Source organism: Plasmodium inui (assembly GCF_000524495.1).
Source record: "Plasmodium inui San Antonio 1 unplaced genomic scaffold supercont1.1, whole genome shotgun sequence".
Lineage (NCBI taxonomy): Eukaryota > Apicomplexa > Aconoidasida > Haemosporida > Plasmodiidae > Plasmodium > Plasmodium inui.
Window position 1 is genome coordinate 569,487 of NW_008481835.1, and position 23,379 is coordinate 592,865.

A 23,379-nucleotide genomic window follows, 5' to 3' on the forward strand; every position below is an offset into this window, starting at 1 on the left:
AGTAGCTGGGACTACAGGTGCCCGCCACCACGCCTGGCTTTTTTTTTTTTTTTTTTGTAATTATAAATTTCATCATGTTATAAGTCCCATCATATTATGCTTTAATGAATTAACATTTTTTTGGACCACCTTTTCATTAAAACTTCGTGACGCACATAGGATACGGAATAAAGGCTGTGTATATATTCTCATCACGTTGCTGATTTGGGCTACATGTACCAGAAATGTGATCCCTCCCCCGTGGTATGCTCCAATTTTTGCAACGAGTGGCAGTTTACCCCCTTTTATTTGATAGTATTACTTTCGGGGAAGCTGTCTGTATATAGGCATTCCCACAGGCACCTCTGCCCTGTGTGCAGCTTATTTGTCTTTTTTATGTAAAGGGATTACCTTTGGGTACCTCTGGCTGAAATGAGTTAGTATTAACGTTTTACACTGGACTTCTAGACCTGTGGTGTAAATGTGTGCAGTTATTTGTGGAGGATTTAAAAAAAAAAAAAATGATGAATTGGGGCAATCACATAAATGCGACATCACAACAGTGGTTGTTTGTGTGTTTTTTTTTTTTCTTTTTGTTCTTACTAATTTGCATAGCCTCATGTGTTGTAGAGTGCTTTTTATGAATGGCTTCGTCTAGCAATTCGTCATCAAAGGTGGCTAAGAATTTTAACATTGGTATGTACATAAATGGAATGGTCTTAATTTTGTTGCCCTACTATGTCGTAGGGAACACTTATAGGTGCCTCCTTCGTACACAAGTTTGACATTTTCCAACTTTTTTTTTTTTTCTTTTTACCTTCGTGTATCAAAATGTCACAGTTTTTGGAGAACATTTTGACATTATCGCATGGTCTTGTGTCCGCTGAGTAAACGACGGAACCGATATTTTCGTGTTCAATTTTTATTCCGTAGGACTCTTTAACATGCTTAACCTGTGAGGGGGAATGTTGCGTAGAGATTGTGCAGATGGAGTATGCGGAGGAATGGTGTAGAGGGATTCTACAGAGCAAATTATGCTCCTTCCTTTCCGAGGTGTCCGTAAAATGTGCCATCCTGGAACGCACGGGGTGGAACAAGCAAAGCGCCGCAGTTACACGCATCCAATTCTGTATTATGAATAGAAAAAATTTATAAAACATCCGTACCTTAAAAGGACGGAGAAATACAAAACTGTCGTCATCGCCGAGTTTTTCCTTTACTTCCAAATTTTCTTCATTGTACAAGACGTTCACTGGTTTGTCAAAAAAAAGTTCACTAAATAAATTCATCCAACTCTTTAGCGTTGACGGGATCAATATAAGCGGGTCATCGAGGTGTGGAAAAAGGATTCTGCGCATATGAAGTAGATAGTAAAGTCCCATGTGGTGATCTGCGTGTGCGTGCGAAATGAATACTACTCTGCAGTTTGAGGGGGAGAAATGAATGTAAAACGGGGTGTATATTTATGCATCTTCTCTGTGCTGTCTACGGAGGTGTAACAAATGTTACGAAACGGAAAAGGAAAAAAAGAAAAAAATACGCTCCTTCCAATTTAATGCAAGCAATGTACTCTTAAACAATTCGCACAGGGCACTCTTGTGGAGAAATACAAATGTAAATACACTGCGGAACGTAGGTGGATTACTTAATCGACTTAATGGTCTTGGAAAAGTGGAGCCACGACTGGCTCATCCAGTAGAGCTGGTAGAGGGAGCCCTCTCCAAAATCTAAGACAATTCTGAAGTCTTCTTCAACGTTTAAAATGATGCCAGAAACGTTTCGAAACGTTGAGGGCATTGAACAACCGGTACCGAGAAAATAAAAGGAAGGAACTTTTAAGTAACTCTGTGTTGCTCTATTGTTAAAATGCTCAAATCGCTTCAGTAAATCTTCATTATTCCTTAACACGTTCGATATTTTCGCGGAATTAAAAATTGTTGGATATAATTCGCGCAGCATCTCATCCGTGCTTATGCTAACTTTGTGAAACGGATGCAGAACAAATTTGCTCAGGGGGTTGTACACAAGGTAGGAATCGCCTTGTTCGCACTCTGTTTGGTTTGCCGCGTCTTTCTCCAGTTTTTTCTCCACTTCTTTCTCCGCATCTTTCTCCATTTCTTTCTCCACTTCTTTCTCCGCATCTTTCTCCATTTCTTTTAAACCCCCCGCGGTAGGACCATATGAGGCGCTCTCCTTTTGTGAGGAATTCCCTATTTGGCATGTGGGTCCACCCTCCTTCTCAGTTGAGGCCAATTTCCCACCTTCCTTCCCATCATCATCATCTGGTGATGCGTGGCAAAGATCGTACAGGGGGGTGTCCGCTATGTACTTCAAAAAAATGGTAGGCAATAATTTCGAAAGGAAGTTGTTCAATGATGCTGTGGAAACAAATGGGCATACTTTCAAGGAACTACTGGATTGATTGCATTTAACATTTTTCACATTTTTTAAACTTAAAAAAAATTTTTTATAATTGTCCATATTAGTAATTTCTTCCCCACATAAATGAAAAATGTATTCCAAATTTTTTAAATAAAAATTTCCCTTAGTGGCAAGTTCATCCAACAAATATTTTACATCAGCAACATCCTCTAAATCAATAACTAGGGCCTTCCTTCCGTCTATGTTTTTATCGCACACATCTTCAGGATTGATTACTTTATTATTTAACGTAATAGGCTTTCCAGATTTTAGTATTCCGTAGTATTTTCCTGGCGGAATATTTAAGCTCTTTGCCTTTTCGACGTGGAATTTTCCAATTGTTTGAGGACACTCAATTGCATAGCAAATGGTGCTGAACTTTTTGTTAACTTGGCCCTTCTCTGGTTTGATCCCTTCGTCGTTCCGTTCGTCTTCTGCAGTGTTGGGGGACCCCTCTTCGTAAAGAAGCTCTCTATCGAGCTGGTTTTCCTTAGAATTTCCTTCACTGGGGCGGTGTTTCCGGTGAGTTTCTCCATTTTGGGTGTCTTTTGGGGAATGTTCTCCATTTGAGGGGTGTTTCTTGTCTGCTTCGCCATTTTCGTGGACACCTTTGTGATTGTCCCCATTCAGGGTGCACCCTCCCTGCAGCTTCCTCCTCTTAAAATTATCCAAACGGCTTCCCCCAGACGAGCCATGTTTTACTGCGCCCCCTTCAGGTGAGTGGTTCGTTGCCTCACGATGCGTGTCAGCCGATTCGGGAGCTATTTTGCCTTCAATATGATTCACTTCTTCTACGCACTGGTTGGGCATGTCACTTTCTCCTTTTTCTTGTAGCACTATTGGCGTTATAACAACGTTCCCCTTTAAAACGAATGGAAGACTCTGACAAAATTCGTGTACTTGTAATTTTATATTTTTCAGTTTCGCAAAGGAAGACATGAAATTGTTAACTATCTGTTCTATCGGCTTCGGTCCATAAATCGATATGTCACTATTTGCTATGTTGTCTATGGTTAGGAGGAGACCGACTAACCCTCCAATGGTTTCTGGATTAATTTTCGTAAAAAATATATTCCTAGTTTTAACGACATGTAACTTATGTTCGTTCAAAAATCTTTGCATGTTTTCTCCACAGTTAAACAGTGTAAATTCTCCGTTCACAAATAGGCGCAGGCTTGGAGGCACTGCAAGCTTGTGACACCCTACCATTTGTATGTACATCTCCATTTTATGTAGCTTGTCTGTTTTCTTTTATGGAGACCTCTTTCGGTGCAGCCCTTTTTTGAGGTGGGCTTGGCTATCTTGTTCGCGCATCCGGCAGTGGGCTTAAGCACTAAAGCAATATGGGTTCTAAAAATAGGTTCAAATATGGGTTCGAAAAACGGATTGACAGATGGCCGCACAAGTGCACCTCCTTGAAAGGCAGCTTCACACGGGGAAGAAGTCTTCACTGGTTGGACGCCGTGCGGAAAATCCTATCATTCGTGACTACGCTGGTTTAGCAACTTTGTGCATATATATGTTTGACGCAAGCATTTCAAATTATGGCAAAAAAAAAAAAAAATAATGAAACGAATAAGTAAAACAAAAAAAAGGTATTTAGGGCCAAGTTAAATAGAAATCACGATGAGTTAGGGGAATGAATTAAGATGGAAAAATTTCTTGTCCTCCCCTGTTAAAAAAAAAGTGAGGAAGATAAATGCTACCCCGTGTTTTATTCGAAATAGAAGAAATTATGACCACTCACAAAATGAGTAAATAAACGACATAAGTGTACGGACAAGGATTATGGTTTGAATACTTTTCCTGATGGACCTCCCTCTGAACGACGTACTGCGCCCGCACCTTTTTTTTTTTTTACAACAACCTCGCACCCATTTGTTTAAGCGGCTTTGTTACAAGGTTAAAGAGTGATCTGTTGCAGGGAGGGGAGTTGCCTCGAATTATACGAATCCGACTGAAAAAAAGGCAGATGCAGTGATCGCCCTTCTCATAACAAACAAAAAAAACGAGAAATAAAAAAAAAAAGCAGCAATGTACAAACGGCGCGATTGTTAAAACATGGGTAAGGGACGTGTGCCCATATTATATTGTTCATTTAATAATGGAAAATTTTATGCAAAAATACTTCCAAGTGCTAACACGTGGGGAAATGTTAACATGCGTAGAGTTTGTCAAACAAGAGAAGGTATAAGCAGAGTGGAAGCTCCTAAGGAGCAGTTTTTTAACCGCCCACTTTTCGTAACCAAATGAGGTGAAGTGATGCAAAATTAGGAACATCCGAACATGTTATGAATCATCGAACACCCATCTACACAATCCCCATTGTCATATTTAACCCCATTTTATGATCACCTACGACGGAATAAATGGAATGTGGATATCGAAATGAAGGGAAATTCCACCAAGTTGTACTGACCATAAAGGAGAAAATTGAAAAGCACGATTTAAGCAAGTGGAAGGACATTGTCAAGCCCGAAGAGGGTCCAAAATATGACGAATATTTTGAACGGCAGCTGAGGGAGGACAGCCACGAAAAAGGCAGCCAGGAGGACACACACGAAAAGGACACGCACGAAAAGGACACCAACGACGATGGTGTCCACGAGACAGATGATCTATCCGCGGAACAGGGGGAAGGAACCCCCCTAGAGGGCTCCGAACCACTTGGGGACGAAGAAAACAAAATGCAGTTTAAGCTCAACAAAGAATTCTTCGACAAGATAAACAATAAGGAAAAATTTTACTTCCTACTGAACATAAAAGAAATGATGGAAACTAGTTGGTTACTGGCACAGAAGAGGTTGGAGGGGATTAAATTGGAGGAAAAGTCCAAACCGGTTAACGTCCAGGACTTATTAAATTACTCCCAAAAAATTGCAGACACTACATGTGCCCCACCAGAGTGCGACAACATAAACGACAAAATAATGCATCAAGAATATTACCCCAATTATCATTTTTTAAATTTTGTAAATGTTGAAGAAATACATTTGTCCAAACTATTTCAGCTGCAAAAATATAGTACTGTTTGCTTCCCCCCAATCATCACCATACAGGAGGGTAAGGAAAAGATGCTCGTTGTTGACATCACCTGCTCTACTCCCCACGTCACCATTTATTACAGAATAAATGATGAGACAAATGAGCACATATATAATGCAGATGACAAGCCGCGAATTAGGAAAAGAAAAAAGATCAATGTTTACGCCTGGTCAGTTAAAAATGGACATATAAAATCGAGAGTTTCGTGCATTTCGAAATCCTATAAAGTCGAGGAAGATGATTCGTTTTCCCTTTCCGATAATCTGCCCAATAAAGAACAGGGGGAACAACCGCGAGGCTCCTCCAAAACGGGTATCGAGGCTAATTCCTCTAGTAATCGATCTCAAACTACAAATGTCTTTAAAAATTTGGGCTTCTTACTCAGCCGAAAAAAGGAAAAAACAGAGGAATCCTCATCAAATGGGGAGTCATCGAGTGAGGGGTAGGGGTAACATATTTTGAGGGGATGCCCACACCGTTAATACAAAAACAGAAGCATATATGTATGCCGCTTCCCATGAAGCAGTGTGTACGACTCCGAAAATTAGCCACCTGCACGATCGGAGAAGATGCGCACGCGTGAATTCCTAAGCGCGCAGGGACTCAAAGAGGAAAGATGGCCACAATGTGGAGGCAGATCATTTTGATTATTTGCCCAGAGCTGTGCAGCGCGCGAAGTAAGTAGCGACTTATGCAAAGGCGATCTCTGCAATGGCGACCTCTGCAATAGAGACCACTACAATAGCAGCCACTGTTGTATTACCCATTTGTTCACTTCTGATCCGTCTTCCGCTTCTCTTTTTTTTTTGTGCAAATTTTCCCGTGTGGGCGCAAAGCGCGACATAGAGAAGTGTACCAATATAGACCAAAACGGTTCTCTTCAGACACCCACACACATGCGCGCCACTGCATCGTAGTACAGCACGTGCGTCATATAACTGACAAATTTTTCAAAAGGACATCCTTTATTTGATCGGGCGAATAAAGCATGTTCACTTTTTTGGAATACATTTCGTACACGTGTACATATTCCTTATGTATGTTATTAAATATGGTCAACTGCATATCCTTTTTGACATGACTTGATTGAATTTTGTTCACCACATGGAAATGATTAAACTTCTCCGAAAAAGAAAATTTATAGAAATTTTCCAAAATGAGTTTTATTTCCTTTATGTTACTTTCCTCCCCTTTCCTAATTTTGTCTAACTTTAAGGTGGCCAATAAATTTTTATTTTCTAGCTCCAAGACTTTTTCCATTTTTTCATCGATAATTATACCCAGCAAATCGTAGTACTTAGAGGAGCCTTCAAACATTTTTACATTTTCTTGCATAAATATAAATATATTTATAATAAATATGTAATCTCCTTCTATATTCTGATTTTTATTTTTTAAGGAGTTATTTATTAGGGGGTTTATTGTGATGTCAAGGACGTTTTGAAAATTTTGCTCGTTGCTGTGGGAGCCGAATAGGGCACTGTTTCTTCTGTATATAGAGTATACATGATTTAAGGCACTGAATATTTTTTTTATGACTGACAGTGTGTTGTCAAAATAATTGGGTTCGTCCACTTTGGTGATTTTACTAAGGTAGAAGGTGACAACGTCTTTTTGCCACACCGCGATGAATTCGTTCTCTATATTTTTATGTATTTTTTGGGTATAGTCTAGCAGCTTGCAGTTGTATTTTTCTACCCCGCTATTTTTCTCGCCTAACTCGCTTCTACTCCTGCCTGTTTGGGCATCCTCCACGCTGCTTCTCGCCCCGTCATCCGGCTGAGGAATGGCGAGTTCATTCGCGCTGTGCCGTTTTCCTTCCGCACGTTCCGCTTGATCCACAGATCCATCTTCTTCAACCATATTTGGGACAATTCCCACATTTCTTATTTCGTCTATATCTGCCCCCTTTTGAGAATATTCCGTGTTTAGATCGTTCACTGGTTCACCGCTTAACAACTGTTCTTCGTTTGTCTGATCGGTGCGGTGTTCGCTGGCAAGTTTACTCTGGGCACCATCTGGGATGCTGCTGGGAAGGTCCCACAAAATGGAATTCCTCCTTTGAATTCCCTTTCCAAGATTAATTTTGTAATTTTCTAAGAATGAATTTTCGTGGAGAGGGACTCCACTCTGTAAGTTGGAACCACTGGGTTGACTACCATGCAAGTCTGGATTAAAACGTATCATTTCGATGGAATTTTCTCTAATTATATCTTTGACATCTTGCGTTATTTCGCAATCGTCTTGAAATTCTTTCAATTTTAAAATGAACATGTTTACCATGTGAAACAGTTCATAACATGTATCGTAACTCTTCGGGTAGCTACTCAAATTTGTGTCTAAAAAATGTTTGTAGGGGACATACAAGGAGTCAATTATGGTGTATAAATTGTTATGCATATTTTCCACGTGAGCAGTTATGTATGGGATTGCTACGTTGGTATAATAATAATTGAAGAGAAGCAGGATTTTGAAGAAGTGATCCTCCGACGTTATCAAATAGTACATTGTTGAAAAGAAGTTTTTAAATATTTCTATTGAATCATCTATGGAGTGGAACGCCCCCTCTGTGTTGTTCCTCCCCATTATCTTACTACCATGACTGCTAAATAGTTGGTTGTAATTTCTCTTTAGCAACTTTATTCTAAAGTGCAAAAAATTGGTTAGACACATGTTGAAGTATTCCATATTTTCGATAATAATTTTATAGCACAATTTTGTCAAAGGGGAAAAATTCTGGACATAATTTTTTATCATAATTTTTCTCTTTTCTTTTTCTTCCGAAATGGGGCACAACAATAAATCGGTAACTTTGTTTCCCCTTCTGTAAAAATTGCTATTCTCTTTGATCACGTAAAGGCACATTTTCTTGCAAGCCTTATTCAATATCTTGCTGTAATGCTTGGAGTAAAATTTGTTTATTTTGTCCGTTGAATTCTCGTTTAGCAACTTTCTTATATTTTCCTTGGTGTACTCAAACTGTTTTAAGTGTTCAAAAAATGCAATATTTAGCGAAACATTTAGGTCCGTTAAATTGTTATAGCTTAGGGGACTTAAACTGTATTGCCTTAAAATTTTGTCGTAGATTTTTTCTTTCTTCCTGATGCTATATTTTTGCTTCTTCAGTTTGTTTATTTCGTCAACAATCTCGCTTGTCATTTTGCTACTTTCCAAGATTTTCTCTTCTGCATTTTTGTCTAACTCGTTAACTTTTTTTAAGTCATTTTGAATATTCTCGAAATGTGCGAAGAATACATTTGCCTCCTTGAACATATTCTCGAAGCGATCTAATTCTTTCAACTCGTTATCTTCCTCATCGTATAGAACGCTGTACTTGTTGAAGGTGCTCCCAAAATTTTTAAAGTTCCTCAACTCGTCATTTAGCCCATTTCCGTTCCCAAACGAGTTGGGGTCTTCACATATCTGTACGTCGTCCATTTAGTTTATCGCTGATTCGATCGGCGATGCGAAAATACCAATTGGTTCTTTCGCCGCATCGGAAAACGAGGAAAGGGTTAGCATACTACTTTGCGTTGCTTGCTAAAATGGAGTGGTCTTTCTTCGATGCCGCTCATACACCCCAGGGTTACTACACACCCGTGCGCACGCATGTGTGCGGATGTACATGTTATGTGCTCAGCTACGTTCCCGTGCATCATGGGCTGAATCGGCAAGAAATTCCCCTCCCTACCGTGTACTTCTATACATTCTAAAAAGGGTCAACGGGTTAACTTGGGGACGCGCGGAAATTATTTCCCCGGCTAAATGCGCTACAATTGAGCAAACCGCTGCAAGATAGCCATTTAAAAGAGCGGATCAAAAGAGCCATTCAAAGGAGCGATTCAAAAGAGCCAATCGGAAGATAGGTTCGCAAACGAGATCCGAAAAAATATTTCCAAAATAGCTCTGCGCCGCATTTGGTAAACGCAAAAAATGCGCAACGAACGTGTGCCTTGGAAAAAAATAAAAATAAAAAGGTACATAAGGGCTGAGCAGTTTTGCATATTGGCTTCTTCAATTGGTTTCCTCACAATGGGGGTTACAGAATTTTACGCATTTTCCACCTCTAAAAAGTCTAACATATTTTACTATACATAGGTGCCTCTTTTTTTAAAAAATGTCGAAAGAAGGGAGTCATAACAACCAGTTCGCGCATTAATAAATGACGGACCGATTCCTTGCCTTAGATAAGTTTGCAGCGAATTGATCTAATTAAATATAAACGATTGATTGTAGGTTATGGTACACAGCGCGGGCTGACAATGCAGAGCAGACCAAAATACACGCGCTTTGAATAAATCGGTATATAAACATGGGTTGAAAAGCGCGCGTGTGTTTATATAACGTACACACGTGCACGTAACTAGTTACATAACCTGGCGACTGCGAAAGCGCCATACCTTGGCGCAGTTGACTTGATCCACCCTGCGCTGCCAAGCATAAGGAGGCACATATTCTCCCATATCCGCACCCACTCGCGCTAGCAAACTGGGACTTGCACGAAAAAGCACGGGCAAACTTCAATCCAGCAATTTACTGAAAATGAGATGGATACAAAACAGTCTTCGGGACAGAAAGGGGGTCCCCATTGTTTATAAAAAACTTGTGTCCCTCCTGTTTCAATTTTTCAAAGCATTCTTTCTTACATTGGACATCCAACCAACGACATTCCTTACACCTCATCTTGGGATAAATAAAAAATAGTTTACCATGCCAAGTAAAGTCTCTTTTTCTTCCATCCAAATGTCCATATGCATAAGGTTTGGGGCATGGAGGCTTCATTGTAAAATGAACCTGTGCATGGTACCATAAATATAGGCAAGTTACGAATAGGAAATAAACGTGAAATTTTAAAAATATCATTAACTTCCTTTCGTATTCAGTTAGCATGACTGTGGTTAATCTAGAATATGGCTCTAAATCGAGGATCCATTCCTTTCTGTTATTATACCTTGTCAAAAATCCGGTTATGTCTAAATACCTATATAACTTCTGCCCTATTGTTTCTCTTTCATTTTTATTGAACAAGATGACAACATTGGGGTTTTGGAGAATGGACACATCATTTTTTGAACATTGCTGTGATAAGCCATTAGCATTTCCATTCGTTGTTGCAAAACATTTTAGCAGACTTGTTTTGAAAACTTGGTTGTCCTTCTTGCTGGTATTTATGATGGATGAAAATAATCCACTCCGCTTAATAATGCAGCTCTCCATATGATGGGTAGCAGTTACGTATGTCCTTAAGAATATTTTGTTTCCACCTTTTTCGTAAACATTTGAAAAAATGTTAAAGGTATCATTTCTTCCATTTCTTAAAAATTGTAGCATCGTATGCTTCTCGCTCTTATGCAGCATTTTGTCACTTGGTCCGTGTGATGTAATTTCCTCGTACTTTTTTCTTTGCACTCCTTGTGATTGCACAACACTGTTTTGTGTAACTATAAATACACACATACACTCTTGCGCAGTTGTGCTGTTATATGTACTTATCTCTCTTTTGTTATGAATTGCTTCCTTCCTATGTGTTCCTTCACCATACGCATCATTAAAGTTAAACACTTGGCTAATACTTAAATGTGTTCGCTTGAGTCAATCCACGAGAGGGCATTTGTCCATACATATGTGCGTCTATCTGGATCCAGAGGAGTAACATTAATCGGTTGAAAAGGCATACCTTCCCTGGCGGTAAGCAAAAAAGAAGGACCTTATACATTAACACACCACATGTATTATTATTGCTATGTATGAAGCTTGGCGTTCCAGTTCATCTCCCCCCTTGAGGTTTTAAAAATCAGTCGCATCTCTGACCATGCGCAAAGCAGCCCTTCTCCATGAACTATTTTGTGAAAAAAAAAAAAAAAAAAGGAAAGCATATTGTACACTGCCCCACGTACACAGCGAGTGTACAACGGGGATGTACAAATATATATATAATACTGTTCAGTTCAAAATGGAAATGCTGCAAATGGAAGAGGAAATGAATAAATGCCGTTCGTACGGATAACCCAGTGCTCTTATTCACTTGGCATTTTGCTATTTTTCAAGCGTCACGTCGAGTTGAAATAAGTACACAAGAGTACATCATGCGTAAAGGGAATTATTTGCACGGAAAACGTATTCACTTCATGTATACACGTTTCGTTTGCGCGCTGATTGCTTTCCACGGAGGCCTAGCTGTTTCGACATTTCGGGCCCCTTGCTTGACCATCTTCCAGTTACACCGCGGACTAAGCGGAACTTGGAAATGGTAATTTGCAATTTGGAGTTCACAGTGTGGAGTTCACAATTTGAAAATTTGAATTTTTTTTTTTTCCTTCTCCGCAACAGAATTCGATAACTCGTTTGCACAGTTCTGAAAGAAAAAATTCGGAGATACATTTGTGTGTTGCGATTTTTGTTGCGAAGTGTGAATGGTTCGCAGAGAACGGCGGAAAGCGAAAAGTGACCGCAAAAAATTGGGAAAATACCCAAGTCCACCCCGTAACCGTTACCCTGCGGTTGACCTCCCCAAGCGAAGGTTACAAACACATGACCGAGCAGATTATTAAACCAGTGAAAAATAGAGCCTTAATTCTTTAGGAACACGTTTACCAAATGGAAAGAAAAAAGGGAAAATTAAGAGAATTAAGAAAATCCAAAAAGGCATTTCATCCATGTCAGTTCCACTTATCCTTTTTAATGTACCCCCCTTTTTATTCCTCACGCATGCGGAAAAAAGTTAAAGGCATATAAACAACCGCGATAAGGGCGACCTTGGAAATCCTCGTTCGTTCTCCAAAAGAGTACAGATGAACGCGAAATGGTGCAGCCTACCAAACAAGTCAAACAAAACAGTTACACATAATATATATTATACCTTCCTGCTACTACTCGTGTATTATTTTTATTATTTCTTTTTTTCCTTCCCCATTTTATGCTCATAGTAAGCATTGAACTATTTTGACCTGCCCGAAATTTCCATCGTTCTATCTGTAGAATTATAATTAAAATGGCGCTACGGGCAAGGGGGGTGTCCCAACGATGTATACGCCTTAGGAACGTGAATCAATAGTACCTCCAATGAGAAAATCGTCGAATGTTTTAGGCACAAACATATAGAGTAATGTCTACGTAAGTGTTCCCACGTCCGTACGGTATCATCATTAAAATGCAAGTGTGGGGTACTCATCGTGGTGCGTTCCGACATAACACAGCAGAAATGTTTAACGTGGGGCGTACACTTTTCGCTTTTTTTTTATTTATCATACGTCATAGAACGAAAGGAAAAGGGAGGGGTTACTACAATCTTTCGATGTGTTTCCGTATTAAAGGCAATGCTCATCATAATTTATAGTTGGGCTTTTCTACATCCATTAAGCATAAAAAATGGTTCACGGGTATATAGAGCTAAACATGTGCATATACAGCTCTGTGTTCGCTAATGTGTGTAGATCTCCTCTCTTCCACATGGCACAGTGAGATGAAGCGTGAAGGGTGATGGGAATAAGGAAGAAAGCCACTGTTTCTTAAGAGCTATACGAACATATAGGAGCATGTTTGAACAATACCGTGTTGGCATATTTATTACATACATGCACAACCTTTACACATATCGCTTCGGCTGAAAAAAAAATCTTTCCCGTTCGCCATAATGTTGTATCGTCCTCGGCAAAATATACAAATCGCCGTTGTCAAAAATGAATGGATCTTACCACAGTATCAGCAGAAAGGTTAACAAACGTATGAAGCAATTGTTAAGTAACTGGGATAATCATTTGTACGCCCCTGCGTACAAGCTTAATAATTAGGGTTTAAAAAAAAATAAAAAAAATAAACAAATAGCTAAGCAAAACTCACACTGCTATGCATCGAATGTAAAAAAAAATGTGAAGGGGAATATATATCGTCTAGTGCTGGCTCTTTATATACAAAATATGATACGGAAATTAATTGTGCGCGCTTGACAAATATAATCCCATTCAAAATGTAAAAAAAAAAAAAAATCATTTTCACTTTTGGGCAACTGTGAATATGCCATTTGGGGATAAGTGCCTTTTTATTAACAATAACGATTCTAATAAAAATGAACGGAGAAAATTCGTGGAAGTTTCGTTTCTGCTTCTTTTTTTTTACAAAATTGTCATCACATTTTACGCGTCAGATGAAGCTGTTAATGTAGGGTGTCAAAAAATAGATGCCGCGTCATTAACATTTGATTTAAGCATATGCCTACTTATATGTAGTGCGTGTGCATGTGCCTAGAAATACATAAGCGAAAAAATCGGCTACATGTTCGTATAACCCGTAAAAACTCGTGTTTGATGAAAGAGTATGGATATATTTCGAGGTCCCTTTCTTTTTTCTCCTCTTCAAAATTGCATAAAATTATATGTATATACTGCTTCTGTTGCAAACCCGTATGGTCTCAGGAGTCACAAATATTTTTGCAAAAATGTCATTTATATGTGTATCTGAAGCGCGATTGGTCAATTGTATGTGAATAATTTAAATTTTTTTTTTTTTCTCCATCTTTGCATAGAATTACCTCCATAAAATTATATAACACCATTTCATGTATAATTTTACATTATCGCAGTTGCTTATGATTAACCAAAACGTGGTTATACATTTTTGTCAATAAAAAAAAGATAAAATTGGCTCCTTTTTGACAAAATTGTGAATGACAAATTGGCTCCTTTTTGACAAAATTGTGAATGACAAATTGGCTATAGGGGACACTTAGAGAACAGCTAGCAGTGGGAAGGCGCTAATTTGTCGTAAGACCAGGGGCATATTTATACGTAGAACGGAAGTGAACACAAAGGGAAACACCGCAGCGACGGTGCAGAGCATAGCTCAGCATAAAAAGGGTGCCTGTCCAGCTCTCCCGCCAAATTGCATTTGTATATATTTTGTGTCCCACCAATTCGTGAAATTTAATGAGAAGCTAAAAAAAGAAGAGGAAAAAACGTTGCTGATAGAGCTGTCAAAAGGTTGGTGATAGCGCTCGCATAAACGTTTGGATAGCCCCCGTCAACGCGTAAGCAACACGTGCACAAAATGCTGCCGCTGCGGAACATCGTGGTGGTGCACCTGAAGAGGAGCCACATGCTCTATGTGGGAAGTCTGCCCAACGTGCAATGTGTCCTGAACAACAAAAGGTGCTTTACCCTCTTAAAAAACGAAAGGTTGGATAGACTAAAGAGGGAAATCCGATACAAGCCAAATGATAATTTCCTCATATTACAGTTTTATAAGGAAGCCAATGTACACAATCCAAATGAAGTTATAAAACACTACGAGAGCAACAATAACATCAAAAATGAAAGCATAACTAAGGAATACATAAAGGCGCTAGTGTATACAAATAAATTGAAGTACACGAACCTGGATAATATAAAGTATGATAGCGACCCCATGTTATATAGGCGATTGATGGACGAGTCGGGTCATTCAAATGATGTCAATAATGATCGTTCGGGTGTGTATGATACGGGGAATTTAAACGCCGATTCTGGCTACGCGAATATGGCTCAATCAGCTCAGAGAATAGAATATGGAGATAAAAAAAAAGGGGTGCACAATGAAATTTATAGTTTACAAATAGACCCCAAGAAGCCTTTAAAAGTGTCTGTAGTGGATCGAAGTAAAAGAGGCATGTGGGGTTTACTCAAGTCGACCATCGGGTTTTTAATTCTCGTGGCGGCAGCAAGTGTATACCTGGAGGGAGTATCCCAGAATGTGCAAAAAGGTATAGGAGTAGTAAATAAGAAAATAATTCCGGTGGAAAATGTGAAAGTCACCTTTGCAGATGTAAAAGGATGTGATGAAGTGAAACAAGAACTTGAAGAAATAATTGATTATTTAAAAAACTCAGATAAATTTACAAAAATAGGTGCCAAGCTACCAAAGGGGATACTCCTGTCCGGCGAACCAGGCACAGGAAAAACGTTAATTGCTAGAGCGATAGCGGGGGAAGCGAATGTCCCTTTCATCCAAGCATCAGGCTCCGAATTTGAAGAAATGTTTGTAGGAGTTGGTGCCAGAAGGATAAGAGAGCTCTTCCAAGCAGCCAAAAAACATGCACCATGTATCGTTTTTATTGACGAAATAGATGCAGTTGGATCTAAAAGAAGCAACCGAGATAATAGTGCTGTCAGAATGACGCTAAACCAATTACTGGTTGAATTGGACGGGTTTGAACAGAACGAAGGAATAGTCGTAATCTGTGCAACAAACTTCCCACAAAGCTTAGACAAAGCGTTGGTAAGACCAGGAAGGTTGGACAAAACCATTGTAGTTCCATTGCCAGATATAAAAGGTAGGTATGAAATTTTAAAAATGTATAGCAGCAAAATTGTGCTGTCAAAAGATGTCGATTTGCATGTCTTATCGAGAAGAACAGTTGGAATGACAGGAGCAGATCTGAATAATATACTGAACATAGCTGCTATCAAATGCTCCGTGGAAGGAAAGAAGGCGGTAGATATGAATTCAATTGAACAAGCATTTGATAGAGTCGTTGTGGGATTGCAAAGAAAATCTCCCCTAAATGAAGAAGAGAAAAATATTACAGCTTATCACGAAGGTGGTCATACATTAGTTAATTTTTACACAAAAGGTTCCGACCCTGTCCATAAGGCAACCATTATGCCTAGAGGCATGTCCCTGGGGGTTACTTGGAAAATCCCAATCGCTGATAAGTACAGCCAGAAAATCAAAGACGTACAAAGCGAAATAGATATTCTCATGGGAGGATTAGTTTCTGAAGAAATTATTTTTGGCAAGAATAATGTGACCACTGGGTGTTCTAGTGATTTGCAGAGGGCTACTCATATAGCACAATCTCTTGTTATGAATTATGGGGTAGGAATTAATGAAGAAAATATATCCATGTTCTTGCAGGATAAAAAAAACATTAGCGAAGAAATGAAAATCAAAATCGATAAATCTATTCAGAGAATACTGTTAGAGTCTTATAACAGAGCCAAAAAGGTCCTGAATCAACACATTGATGAACTACACAGGGTTGCTTCTGCCCTCGTAGAGTATGAAACTCTGACTAGCGATGAAATCAAACTAGCTATGCAAGGGAAGCATGATCAGATAAGAAAAAATAGAGAACTCAAACAGAAAGAGTTTAACTTGAAGGACAGCAGGATTTCATAACGGTTCAATTGGTAGAGAGTTCCCCATCGGTGGGTTATGGGTCATCTACCAATCACTACGGAGTATTTCTTTTTTCCCCTTTTTTTTTTCTGTTCCATTTCGTTTCTACGCACATTGGATTTGCTACAATTTTTGAATAATTCGCCCACATCGTAATTACTACTATGTCATCTAGCTTCTTTTTTTTTTTTTTTTTGCTCCTTTAGCACCCTCCCTATGTTATGTACTCCTTTGACTACACTGCTTTCTTGTTAAATTGGTGCCTTTTTCATGTGCAGACAGAGAAACGCATTACACCTAGACTGTGCATGCGATGCCCCATGCGTCTGATTTTATTTAATTTCCCCGTTTGTTCCATCACCCCCGGTGCCATGTATCACCCCCTCTTCGTCTCTGTGCCACATTATTAATGTGACATCTCCCCCCTTTTAATTTTGCCCCCCATCTTCACATGCATCCAGTAAATTCACATGTCTATGATTTAGTGGTTGTTTTAAAAACGGTTTAACTGAACAGGTTTAGTTTAGCATAAGTGCATGTTAATTAGGAAAAGGAAAAAGGGCACGGTGTGAACAAAGGAAGAGTATCAAAAATGGGGGAACTGTTGCAAAAAAAAAAAAAAAAAAAGATAACTTCACACGTAACCAGTCATTAAGACTAAACCTTTTGCAAATGCTGCCATTTCTTGCCTATCTGTTGTCAAATCTAATGAGGGAATAAAAGTTACCCTCCAGATGTGGACTTAATTTTTCGTCGTGTGGACTAAGTTGCTTGTCGCGCACTCAACCGATATGTTTAAAAAGGCCTGTGCACCGTGTTTAGTGTCGCACTCTTTCTCTATCTCCATGTTGCCGAGTTGACAAGAGGTATAGCATAAAAGTATAAAAGTCGCACATAATGATAAAATCAGAAACATACACGTTCAAATAAATCGCATTGGTAAAAGCCGCGCCTTCCGGGGGGGCTCAGCAATCGAGTGAACCTTTTTCAAACCAGAAACATGTCTTCTGAGCAGATTAAACGTATTTTACCACTTCTTTAAAGAGCTCCCTCTTCGACAACTCCGTCTGTTTACAAATTAATGATTTTTTCACTAAAAGGGAAAAAAGCGCGACCATATTATACAATCAAAAGTTTGCACATGATATGTTTCACTACAATTTAATAAAAGGCGCAACATCTTACATCATGCAAATATGGCGATATGCAATCGACGCTGTTTTGTAATTCACTTTTTCTTTTCTAACGCGTAAGAAGTGAAGACTTCTAGGTCGACGTCGCTGGCGATTTTCTCACTTTCCATAACCTCCCTCTGCTTATTGTTTAGCACGAATTGACTCAGGCCTTAAGTGGTGAAAACGAAGCGCGGTTAGAACGAAGTGTGGTGCTTCGTAACAGGGAAATAAAAGTAGAGCAGCGTGCAATAACGACGAATGGGAAAAACAAAATTGTGGGTAACCTAGGATGCACTTTTCTCTAGATATACATTTCTCATTTTGTAAATTTAAAAAGTTGTACACTGCCTTTATGTCTTCCGCATCGAACACTTTTTTGAAGTTATTCTGAGGAGGGGTTAAGAGAGGCACATAAATAAACGCACGGAAGTGTGCATATGTGTGTGTATGCATTTGTACTTATATATTCCGAAGAGTAACACCCCCTATAGTGCGATCTACTAGGATGGGCGAAACAAGGCACCCAATTTCTGCAGTGTGCGTCTTTTTCGTATTTTCCCTTATTCTGCATATTCGTGCCTATTTTGTTTACTTCCTTCTCTAATTTTTTCAGCTGTGCAATTAACGACTCCACTACGTTTTGCGGCTTTTCGAAATAAACGTAACCTAAAAGTCCCTTCAAAAATGTGGAAGGTGTTAATTAGCAAAGGTGTGGAGAAACAGCTCTGCTAGTTTTTTCATTTTTACTCTTCTGACTATTTTGCTACCTCAAATATTTCGGCTATATTTTTTCTTTTGATGTATTTAAGATCGTCTACAAAATGTTTATGGCATGGAATGGGCATTCAATTTAAAATTTTTCAGTTTAACATAAACGCGTGGAGGAACGGGTGAAGTAACAAAGCTGTGCAGCGCTTTTTCGTGTTTTTTTTTTTTTAAAGTATAATACCATTCATTTTTTCTATGGACATTTATTGAGATCTATTTGAAAGAAAAACAAAAAAAAGGAGGGTCCCAACTTGGCACTTAGTTAAAACGTTTCAGTACTTATATTCTGCGTAATGCTTTTTCTCCTAATCGTTGTGCATAATATAACCCTAGCACAGGGGAAATGTCTCATTTCTGTAGAAGCAACAAAATGTGGAATAAAATTGCAATTTTATTCTTAAAAAGGGAAACGCATCAAACCATCAAAACATGAAAACGTAGAAACGGATGCCTTCTTAGCTAACGGCGGAATATCGCATCGAAAATTTCATTAACCTTTTTGTTTCAAATGCTCTTCTTCTTTGTCATCATTTTGTAATGACGTTCGACAGTGTCTACAGACGAGTTAGAGAAGACATCGCGGGAGAGCAGAGCGGGCTTTATTTTTATTGTCAAAAAAAAGGAAGCACTAAAATGGATGGCTATTTGTTGGTACAAAATTTTATATTTCCCCTTTCCTGCGGAAGAACTAACCCTTTGATACCTTTGCCACACTTATGCAATACAGATGAGCATCCCTTCGTTGAAACCACAACGCACAGTTTGAATTTCTATTTGCTTTTTAAAATGGGCCAAGGTAAAAAAAAGTGCGCGCAGAGAATTTTAAAAAAATAACCAAAGAAGTGTAAAAAAAAGTGAATAAAAAAGTGCCAAGAAAGTGTAAAAAAAATGTCTAAAGAATGTTTAAGAAATAACAGTTTCACTTTTCGGCATTTCCCCGGCTTCTGTCCGACGATGGCGCATGTGAACAGTTGCGTCCATGTGCCCTTTTACATTTGTCTGCGTATTCAAATGGCTTTCCCTTGTTAAGGCGTCCTCGCACATTGGAAGCGCAAGGAGCAATTACTATGTTTGCACGATTTGCAGCACCCGCTATGTCTGCACCGCCTGTCCCTCTTTGCCTTTTTTCTCGCCGATTTCTGTATAACACCTCAAAAGGGGGCTCTTGGACAGCAAGCAAAATGCCGTGTTGTACAAAAACCGCCGCAGCGAGGAAGAAGTGGTTAAATGTAGAAAACGACAAGGAGAATGGAAAAATGCGCACACAGAATTTCCTCATCAAGATAAGTCTCCACCTTTTTTTTCCCTTCGCAAAGCAAAAAAATATCGTGAAATAAATTGCTGAAATTATTTTTCCGAAATGAGAACACGCAAGGGTCATGTATGAAGTGGCCTCTTATGGAAAAAATTGGCAAAATTGGGAATATGAAAATTTGCGTAACAGAAGTGCCATGTAGTGATGGTTTTGCTTCTTATCCCAACACGTAACTACAAACGGTTTGTCATGGCATCTGTCATATGTGCATAATTCATGTCCTTGTATATATGCGCGTAATGCCTTATATGTATGAAAAAAAAAAAAAAAAAAAAAAACGGGCAAAAAAGTCTATGAATCAAAAATTGCCTACTTTAAATGCCCAGCATAAAAAAAAAAAAAAAATAAAAATGCATTTTTTCAAGTTAACAATTTCTACGAGTATGTAATAAATGTGTATACAAAACATTTTCAAAAATTTCATTTGTTCTTTCTTCCATGTGAATAAAAGCAGCGCTGAGAACTGACATGCAAAAAAATGTGATAAAGTTGTTTGCGTACATTTCGTTCATGACATTATATGCATCATCAGTATATACTCTTTTAACGCTTTTACATGACATTTTACGTAAGGGGGATAAATTTACTCATCTCATCGCTAGCGCAAAAAAGATGATGTAAAAAAAAAAAAAGAAAACGTCCTAGCAAAAATATGTACCATTATTATTACATACATAATGCGTAAAAATTGAAAATATCCATAGATTTAATTTTCGTACGTATTTGATTTTCCCCAGTCCAACAGAACCTTCAAAAATATGTGATTAATTTGCATCATCTTGAAGTGAAAGTATAAAAATATTTCATTTTTCGGTTTTCTCAAATTTTAAAAACTGGGCAGGGGCAAGAAATTTACTACATTTTCTTTTTTTTTTGCACACGAAAAAAGAAGAAAAAAAAGCTTTTAATTTAAGAATTGTAAGAAAAGCCATCAAGTATCGGTTATCTCTATGTCTTAAAGGACCCTTATCCTACATTTTTAAGAATTGTACCGGCAGAAGGGAACAATCTCAGCGTTTGGAGCGTATCACTTAGCGCATAGCACTCTACGCTTAGCATTACGGCCGTTGAATGTTTCCAAAGTGGGGAAATCTTTTCATGTCAAGGGACACCACAAAACAGGCCTACACAAGGACGAACAAAGTACTGCAGTAAAGAAAGAGACCGCAGCAGCGATTAAGATATTCGTTAACGCGCACACGCCATAGTGTATGAAGACATATGTAGACACTACATACATGTGCCCCTTTTTAACCCCTCCTTCAGGATGGAATTGTGCCTTTATAACTCTAAAAATGGCTATTTGGAAGCCTTGTTGAGAGGATTCCGCAGCAGTTTTTTAACCCCAGAGGAATATAAAAAACTGACGGAGGTGGACACGCTCGAAGATTTGAAATCCGTTTTAGAAGACACGGACTATGGATCGTTCATGATGGATGAACCCTCACCCATTGCAGTCACAACCATTGCACAAAAATGTAAGGAAAAAATGGCCCACGAATTCAATTATATAAGAGCACAGGCAGAAGAACCGCTGAGAACATTTCTAGACTACATCGCAAAGGAGAAAATGATTGACAATGTAATAAGTTTGATACATGGCACGTTGAATAAGAAGCCAGCGGAGGAATTGCTATCAAGAGTAGACCCCTTAGGATATTTTCCACAAATGAAAGCTATTACCACCATGGATGTACAAAATTCTCATGATGATGTTTTAAAAGTGCTCCTCATAGAAACACCGATAGGAACTTATTTCGACAAGTACATCTCTGCCAACGCGTCCAACGAAAAGAACAACGTGACAACTATTCTCAACGAAATGGACATTGAAATTTTAAGAAACACGTTGAAGAAAGCATGGCTGGAAGATTTTTACGATTTCATAAGAAAGTTAGGCGGAAAGACGGAGGAAGTCATGGGTCACATACTAAAAAGCGTTGCAGACTTTCGAGTCTTATCAGTTACATTGAATACAATAAATTCTAGTCTAAGCTTGGAGCTGCAAAAAGATAGAAATGATATGTTCCCATGTTTTGGCTACCTATACCCGGAAGGAACAGACAGAATTAGAAAATGCTGGAATAATGAAACGGTTCAGGCTGCCTTGGAAAACTATCCAACTTACTACAACTTGTACGAAGAATGCAAACAGTTTTATATCAAAAATGAAAATATGAATGAAAATAAAATTGTTGATCATAAGATAAAGTCTTTGGAAGATTTGCTCTATGTTAAGCTTGTGAAATTGTGTGAAACGGCGTTTGATCAACATTGTCATTTTGGGATTTTCTATGCCTGGGTAAAGTTAAAAGAACAAGAAATTCGAAACATTGTTTGGATCTCAGACATGATTTTGATGAATAGGAAGGACTGCATCGATACTATCATCCCCATATTTGAGCCGCAAATTTAGCATTCTTAAAATTCAGGAGAGGGTAGGGGCGAAAGGATGAAGCGGGGCACGGGCGTGTATATGTGTGTGGGGCGGTAATGGGACAATGCCGCAATGCGGCAGTGAAATACGCTGCTGCCCACCCATCGGTGTGCCCGTGGACGCACTGCCTGTCCTATGCCCATCCACATGCATGAGCGCTTGCGAGCCCCCACCAAAATTTTTGTTCCAAATTTTGTTCATTAATTTTTTTTTTAAGTACTAATTTAAAACCTCATCATCCTAAACGTCTTGTGTAACCCCCCACGTCCAAGTCTGTTTCACTCATGAAAATATATTCCCCCTTGTGTTGTTCCCTCTTTTATTCTGATGTGGGTCTGATCCACGTTACTCTACGTTACTTCATGCTATTTCGTATATTATAATTATTATTCTAATTATTATTATTAGAATTATTATTTTATTTATTTTTTTTTTTTTTGTTATTTTTCCATGTATATTTCTCTTTATATGTTAATGTACGCACACCGCTTTACCACGCGCACATATGTAAGGTAACGCATATCATATGGGCAAAAATTAAATAGGCATATTTTTTTTTTTATACCAATCAACGCCCGTTTTTTACGTTCCTCCCCCTTTGTAATTTGTCTGAAAATAATTAATCTGGAAAAAAGTCACTCACCGTAGTGCTTTCACATTGAGTGTTTTCGAAGGGGCGCCGCAGCACGGATGTGGTCTTATAGACAAGTGCATGTGTCCGTGGATGGGTACACGCCTTAACGTACGTAAGAAGGCCCATTTCACGAAGCGAACGTACAGTTTACCGTTACTAGCTGGAGAGAAGCATAACATTAGACACAGCGCCCAATTGGGGTAACATACCATAAGGGGGCAAAACCAAGCGTTCAACGGTAACTCATTTATTACATTTGTGCCATATGTCCATAAAAGGAGCTATCTTTGGGGTGGTGATATTTTTAGGCAGAAATTAAAATTATTCGTAAGTTTTTTTCAAAAGGTTCTTAAGAGGGTTCAAAAAGAAAAGTAAAAGCATTTTGATATAGACACGCATATATCAAAAATTTTACGCCACAAAAAAAAAGCGGGAAATATGAATACGGACTCTA

General features: G+C 38.7%; 7 protein-coding genes across 7 annotated transcripts in view; 3 read left to right on the forward strand and 4 right to left on the reverse strand.

The window, feature by feature from the left end:
- The window catches only part of C922_00129 (ribonuclease Z), a gene marked incomplete at both ends in the record, with an annotated part of 4,579 nt that extends 952 nt beyond the window's left edge, over positions 1-3,627 (reverse strand). Inside the window, 5 exons of the mRNA XM_008815746.1 lie at positions 391-449; positions 583-657; positions 797-932; positions 1,146-1,398; positions 1,625-3,627. Coding sequence (XP_008813968.1) covers positions 391-449; positions 583-657; positions 797-932; positions 1,146-1,398; positions 1,625-3,627 — 2,526 coding nt within the window. The remainder of the gene's footprint in view (positions 1-390; positions 450-582; positions 658-796; positions 933-1,145; positions 1,399-1,624) is intronic.
- A 1,142-nt stretch (positions 3,628-4,769) lies between these two features.
- Positions 4,770-5,891, forward strand: C922_00130 (hypothetical protein; the record flags this gene model as incomplete). Its single annotated transcript, XM_008815747.1, has 1 exon — positions 4,770-5,891. The coding sequence occupies one exon, from the start codon at positions 4,770-4,772 to the stop codon at positions 5,889-5,891; it is 1,122 nt and encodes a 373-aa protein (XP_008813969.1).
- A 484-nt stretch (positions 5,892-6,375) lies between these two features.
- Positions 6,376-8,883, reverse strand: C922_00131 (hypothetical protein; the record flags this gene model as incomplete). The annotated part of the gene is made up of 1 exon (XM_008815748.1): positions 6,376-8,883. One exon carries the CDS (start codon positions 8,881-8,883, stop codon positions 6,376-6,378), a length of 2,508 nt encoding a protein of 835 aa, XP_008813970.1.
- Positions 8,884-9,978: 1,095 nt separating this feature from the next.
- C922_00132 (hypothetical protein) lies at positions 9,979-10,803 on the reverse strand (the record flags this gene model as incomplete). Its single annotated transcript, XM_008815749.1, has 1 exon — positions 9,979-10,803. One exon carries the CDS (start codon positions 10,801-10,803, stop codon positions 9,979-9,981), a length of 825 nt encoding a protein of 274 aa, XP_008813971.1.
- Positions 10,804-14,487: 3,684 nt separating this feature from the next.
- On the forward strand, positions 14,488-16,596 carry C922_00133 (hypothetical protein; the record flags this gene model as incomplete). The annotated part of the gene is made up of 1 exon (XM_008815750.1): positions 14,488-16,596. One exon carries the CDS (start codon positions 14,488-14,490, stop codon positions 16,594-16,596), a length of 2,109 nt encoding a protein of 702 aa, XP_008813972.1.
- Positions 16,597-17,824: 1,228 nt separating this feature from the next.
- C922_00134 (hypothetical protein) lies at positions 17,825-18,616 on the reverse strand (the record flags this gene model as incomplete). Its single annotated transcript, XM_008815751.1, has 4 exons — positions 17,825-17,940; positions 18,056-18,158; positions 18,364-18,447; positions 18,539-18,616. The coding sequence occupies 4 exons, from the start codon at positions 18,614-18,616 to the stop codon at positions 17,825-17,827; spliced, it is 381 nt and encodes a 126-aa protein (XP_008813973.1).
- Positions 18,617-21,121: 2,505 nt separating this feature from the next.
- On the forward strand, positions 21,122-22,270 carry C922_00135 (ATP synthase (C/AC39) subunit; the record flags this gene model as incomplete). Its single annotated transcript, XM_008815752.1, has 1 exon — positions 21,122-22,270. One exon carries the CDS (start codon positions 21,122-21,124, stop codon positions 22,268-22,270), a length of 1,149 nt encoding a protein of 382 aa, XP_008813974.1.
- Between the last annotated feature and the right edge of the window lie 1,109 nt (positions 22,271-23,379).